Raw genomic sequence first — 6,103 nt, 5'->3', positions numbered from 1 at the left:
GTCATGCTACAACTGTACAGGGTGCTGGTGAGACCACACCTGGAGTACTGCATACAGTTCTGGTGCCCTTATTTAAGGAAGGACATACTTGCATTGGAGGCAGTTCAGAGAAGGTTCACTAGGTTGATTCCGGGTATGGAAGGGTTGACTTATGAGGAAAGATTGAACAGGTTGGGTCTATACTCATTGGAGTTTAGAAGAATGAGAGGAGATCTTATTGAAACATACAAGATTCTGAGGGGACTCAATAGGGTAGATGCTGAGAGGATGTTACCCCTCATGGGGGAATCTAAAACTAGGGGGCATAGTCTCAGAATAAGGGGTCGCCCGTTTAAGATGGAAATGAGGAGGAATTTCTTCTCCCAGAGGGTCGTCAATCTTTGGAATTCTTTACCCCAAAAAGCTGTGGAGGCTGAGTCATTGAATACATTCAAGGCTGACTTAGACAAATTTTTGATCAGCAAGGGAGTCAAAGGATATGGGGAAAGGGCGGGAAAGTGGAGTTGAGGTAAAAATCAGATCAGCCATGATCTCATTAAATGGCGGAGCAGGCTCGAGGGGCCGAATGGCCTACTCCTGCTCCTTATCTCTCATGGTCTTATGGTCTTATGGTGCCTCTAATTCCCCATGCTCCTGAACTCCCTGTGCCCTTGAACTCCGTGTCTCTGATTCCCCTGGGCCCCTGATCCCATCATGGATTTCTTATATTTTTCTCTCATTTTAAAAAGATGAGTCTCTCAGGATCCATCCACCAATAACCTGCTCCCAGGACTCCCAGGGAAATGGGTCGGGGTTGGGGTGGGGTGGGTGAAAGATTCCACCCAACACCTGGACCTATATCGCCATTCAATCCACAAGCTCAGGATCCCTTTAGCAGAAAAACACAGACCCTTGACCCCTGACAGGGACTCACCTTACAGTCACATGACATCTCTACTTACTGCACATTTAATAGAGAAACAGGTGAAAGAAGCTAAACTCCTTTATTAAAAGCTGTCAGAGAAACAATTGGCATCTGACAAAAGTTCCAACACAACATTAACAAAATTCAATATTAAACCCATCAGAAAAGGCACAAACACAGACTGTCACTTTGTTAAAATTGCGTTCCGTAATTCGCTGAATCCGTCTGTATCACATTTAAAAGCATGACCGCTACACCTTGTCAAACATTGGGAACAGATTAAAGTTACAGGAACAGAATTGGAAGGAAATTATTTTCTCTCATCACAAAATGAAGGTTTCATGATCCCTTGAAGAGGTGCAGCATTTTGGAATCTGGCCCACTCACAAGTTAGGAATTTTCAATAACCTTTGTTTAATTCTGTGTTTCATTACAGTTGCCAGGATTTCTTTGAGATAAAAACCTAGAAACTGCTGACAGTGTCATATTTAGAGGTTAATTTAGAGTTGCCAACTCTGGTTGGAGGCATTCCTGGTGGGTTGATCATATGACATTCGGATCATGTGACATCTACACATATTATCGCATTTACCGTATAAAGGTTGGGTCCCCTGTAGTTTAGTATTTTTGCTCGTGGTTTTGCACCAGCAGCTGTTGAGCGAGAGGTTCCGAGAACCAGGAGGCCTCCCGTGAGCAGGGAAACCAAGAGAGGGGAAACCGAGGAACCACCCCCCCCCCCCGCCATTGCCGAGACCCCTCCTGATTGTCGAGACCCCTCGGATTCCTGACTCCGCAGCCCCTCCTGTCTGCTGGTCGTGGCTCTCTGAGATGGTGGTCGGGTGACATCATGGATCGGGGCGGGGGGGCAGATATTTAAATCACTGATCTCCTGGGCTGCAGGAAGAACCCCCGATTCTGGAAAACTGGTGGTTACCAGAGTTTTTGAGAAAGTTGAGACTTGTTAACTCTGACATCGCAAATTTCACCAGCTCAGTGGGTCGGTTGCGAGCTGGTCAGCACCTGAAATGGCACCGGGACAAAGGCAGCGACTGATACTGAGTGGGCAGCAAGTGCAAGCTTTCTACAATGGCTCAGAGTGAAAAGACACACAATTTAAGCAACATACCCAGAAGGAAGCTTAAAATGGACAAGAGTCAGCCTGGACATACAACCCTACAATGCACAATCCACAATAAGCCAACACACTTACTCATTCTACAAGGAAATTACATTGAAGGTGTGGGGTTAGTTGTCACACGTTTGAAAGAAAGTACAAGCCCAAGGGGCAGCACTGAGCAGAGTCAAGCTCCAACATTCACAACGGCACAACAGGCAAAATAAATGCCCTGCAGTTCACTTAGACTTTGAGTTTTTGGTTCCAATACAAGAGGACCCCAGAATAAGATGGCAACAGATAGGTTTGAAGAACTGAGCATGAAGGTGATGAACAAGCTGGTTTCAGCATGATCATTTAGCAGATTCGATTTGCCCCTTCAAGACATGGTGCAGCTATGGAACTCAATGAAAGGCACCTTTAATTAGTCCCATCAATCACTCCCAGGGCAGGAACAGCACAGGTTAGATACAGAGTAAAGCTCCCTCTACACTGTCCCATCAAACACTCCCAGGGCAGGTACAGCACGGGTTAGATACAGAGTAAAGCTCCCTCTACACTGTCCCATCAAACACTCCCAGGGCAGGTACAGCACGGGTTAGATACAGAGTAAAGCTCCCTCTACACTGTCCCATCAAACACTCCCAGGGCAGGTACAGCACGGGTTAGATACAGAGTAAAGCTCCCTCTACACTGTCCCTTCAAACACTCCCAGGGCAGGTACAGCACAGATTGGATAGAGTAAAACTCCTACATTACAATAGTGACTACACTTGCTTCATTTGCTGAAAAGCACTTTGGGATGTTCTGAAGTCGTGAAAGGCCCGATACAAATGCAAGTCTTTCTTTTCAAATCTCAACCACTAGTATTTTACTTTGCCCTTAAATTTGTATCAAGATCTAATGCAACGGGTCTTTAACTCGTGGGTCAGAAATATTGAAAACTCTCCCTTAAAATGTTCAGCTGCTGTCTGTTTTATTTTCTAGTTATCGATGGGTGGTAACACAAGATTAGGGACCAGTCACCTGGCAGTGGTCTCAGACTGCCCCACTCTGTCACTTCACCAACATGGGGCTAAAGTGATCACTTTACACAACTGGATGCAGTTTCTGAGCTGAATAATCAAACTGCTTCATCAGTGTGTATATATTCAACTATTTTGTTTTTGTTTATGAAGATTAGGCCAATTTTTGAGTTCTCACAATGTTACATTCTTGTTTTTAGACACTTTCAATAGTCCAGTACCAAACGTTACTGTCAAACTTTGTGCTTTGTGTAACCTGGTGTATTTTAAAATGTCTTAGTCTGTTATAAGTAAATTAGTGGAAGTGCCTCTCGGCCCTGCTCTGATCAGCTGCTCTCAGTTACCATGACATCAACATTTGGTGATTTTTGAGGTAAATGAGATTTCCTGTATTACTGAACTTAACTCTTTTTATAACATAAAAGGTGTTTTATAAAACCATATTCCCATGTTCAGCACCCTCCCTTCACCGTGCCTCCAACCCCTCCACACACACACAATTTAGTACACATTGACGATAATGTTTTTTGATTGGTCTGGTGTGGTGATTTTGGGGCTCAGTCTTTAACTCTTCCTTTCTTGTGATGCTTTGTTGATCTTCTGGCTGGATAGTCTGAAGTTCGAGTGTTGTCCTTGTCTAGTTCCTGTTTCTCAGACTGGTTTTGCAGTGCTTCGCTGTCTAAACATGGCACGTTCTCTCTCCTGTGTGTCGGTGCCTCCAACACCTCTGTGCGACATTTTTGCTCACAGGCGCCTACTATTGGCCCAGTCTGTATTAGACTTTCATCTGTTACCAAGGAACTTTGACTTTTAACCTGACAGTGCAGTAAATTTAATTGTTGGTCCCCAACACAGAGGGGTGCGAGAGGTGCAGTGTTGAATGGTACACTAGGTCCTATTGGTGTTGGTGTGTTTTCCTTAGACCTTAGCTCTTGTCTCTTTGGCCTCTGAATTGGCACCCACTGTTTCCTAAAACTGTTGATTTCAGCATCTCCTGCTGTTTCCAAGTGTCTAAAGGGATCTTGAATCGGACAGGTTCTCTGACATTCCCACTCCACAGCACCTCTTTTATGACTTTCAACCTCTGACCTATGAACTTCAATTTGTGGCACTAAGTGTGATTTCCAGCTGTTGGACCCTTTAAGATCAGAGTATTTATCTGAAGCTGGTTCAGGGATTGAGTCAGAGTCAAGTTCTCCCTCCACCCAAGCTGCTTTATACTGAGAACATTTCTGCCCTGCTGCATCCTCTCCATCTTTCTCTCCACTGGCTCTCTCTTTTCTTGTTCTTTCCCGCTCATCAGTGCTTGATGTTACATCAGGTTCATCAAAGCTTACTTCCTGAACTGCTTCTTGTTTCTTAAATGAATCCCGCCGTTCTGACCAATGTAGCTTTCTCATTACGACTATGTCCCGATCTCTCTCGTGTCTCTCCGCTGGCCACTCTCTTAGCCTTTGAGTTGCTGCGTTAACAGAACGCACATACTCTCCGGAGCACTGCCTGTCAGTCAAAGCTTGGACCTCACCTGCCTCGCCCAGATTTTGGACATCTAAAGCTTCATTTATTCCTTCGCCCCGAGACATTTCTGGATGTTTTTTTGAGCCATACGGTTTCCTATCTGCAAGATACACAGCTGACAGTTTCTCTGCCGACTGTACTCGTTTCAGCAGTGGTGATCTTGGTGATTCTGCACTGCGAGGTCGGGTTGAATGTCTAACAATGGTTGGAGGGGACAGTGTCTTGCCATGGTATGACTGGACATTCTTTGAGTAGCATGATAAGGGAGAGGGAGAACGGTGGGGTGAGGGCGGTTGGGGTGTTGGTGATGGTGTGCACGCCAGAGGGGAGGGTGGAATGCTGCTGGTAGATTTCCGGCGTCCAACCTTGTAACACTGGCTATTGAGCTTGGGGGCCAATCCGTGCAGTGTGCAGGGCCTGACATTTCCAGCAGGTGAGCTAGGAGCACTGGATCCAGGAGAGATTTGAGGTGAATTAGTCCCTGTAAGGAATAGAGAGGTTAGTTTCACTAGAGACTTTTACAAAGCCAGCTCTTTATAGAATCATAGAAACATTACAGGACAGAATGAGGCCATTCGGCCCATCGAGCCCGTGCTGGCTCTTTGTAAGAGCAATCCAGTTAGTCCCATTCTCCCACTCTTTCCCCATAGTCCTGCAAATCTTTTCCCTTCAAATATTTATCCAATTCCTTTTTGAAAACCATGATTGAATCTGCCTCCATCACCCTTTCAGGCAACGCATTTCAGATCAGAACTACTCGCTGCGTAAAAAAGTTTTTCCTCACGTCACCTTTGGTTCTTTTGCCAATCACCTTAAATATTCCAGTTGTGGCCGAACCTGTGTTTTATAAAGGTTCAACATAGCTTCCTTGCTTTTGTATTCCATGCCTCTAATTATAAAGCCCAGGATCCAATATGCTTTTTTATCCAATTTTTCAACCTGTCCTGCCACCTTCAAAGATTTGTATACATATACCCCCAGGTCTCTCTGTTCCTGCACCCCCTTTAGAATTGTATCCTTGAGTTTATATTGCCTCTCCTCCTTCTTCCTGCCAAAATATATCACTTTGCACTTCTCTGCGATAAATTTCATCTGCCATATGCCGTCCATTCCACCAGCCTGTCTGTGTCCTCCTGAACTCTATTATTATCCTCCTCACTGTTTACTACACTCCCAAGTTTTGTGTCATCTGCAAATTTTGAAATTGTGCCCTGTACACCCAAGTTCAAGAAAAGCAGTGGTCCCAATACTGACCCCTGGGGAACACCACTGTACACCTCCCTCCAGTCTGATAAACAACCGTTCACCACTACTCCCTGTTTCCTGTCACTTAGCCAATTTCGTATCCATGCTGCCACTGCCCCTTTTATTCCATGGGCTTCAATTTTGCTGACAAGCTTATTATGTGGCACTTTATCAAACGCCTTTTAAAAGTCCATATCCACAACATCAATCCCATTGCCCTCATCAACCTTCTCTGTTACCTCATCAAAAAACTCAATCAAGATAGTTAAACATGATTTGCCTTTAACAAATCCATGC

General features: G+C 44.9%; 1 protein-coding gene across 1 annotated transcript in view; it reads right to left on the bottom strand.

The window, feature by feature from the left end:
- Nucleotides 1–966: 966 nt before the first annotated feature.
- Nucleotides 967–6,103, bottom strand: part of mast3b (microtubule associated serine/threonine kinase 3b) — a 124,817-nt gene continuing 119,680 nt past the window's right edge. Inside the window, exon 26 of the mRNA XM_067968618.1 lies at nucleotides 967–5,042. Within this exon, the coding sequence (XP_067824719.1) occupies nucleotides 3,601–5,042 (1,442 nt within the window). The 3' untranslated portion in view covers nucleotides 967–3,600. The remainder of the gene's footprint in view (nucleotides 5,043–6,103) is intronic.

Source organism: Heptranchias perlo, chromosome 29 (genome assembly GCF_035084215.1).
Source record: "Heptranchias perlo isolate sHepPer1 chromosome 29, sHepPer1.hap1, whole genome shotgun sequence".
Classification (NCBI taxonomy): Eukaryota; Metazoa; Chordata; class Chondrichthyes; order Hexanchiformes; family Hexanchidae; genus Heptranchias; species Heptranchias perlo.
Note: the sequence above shows the minus strand (reverse complement) of the source record. Positions and strands in the feature narration are given on the sequence as shown.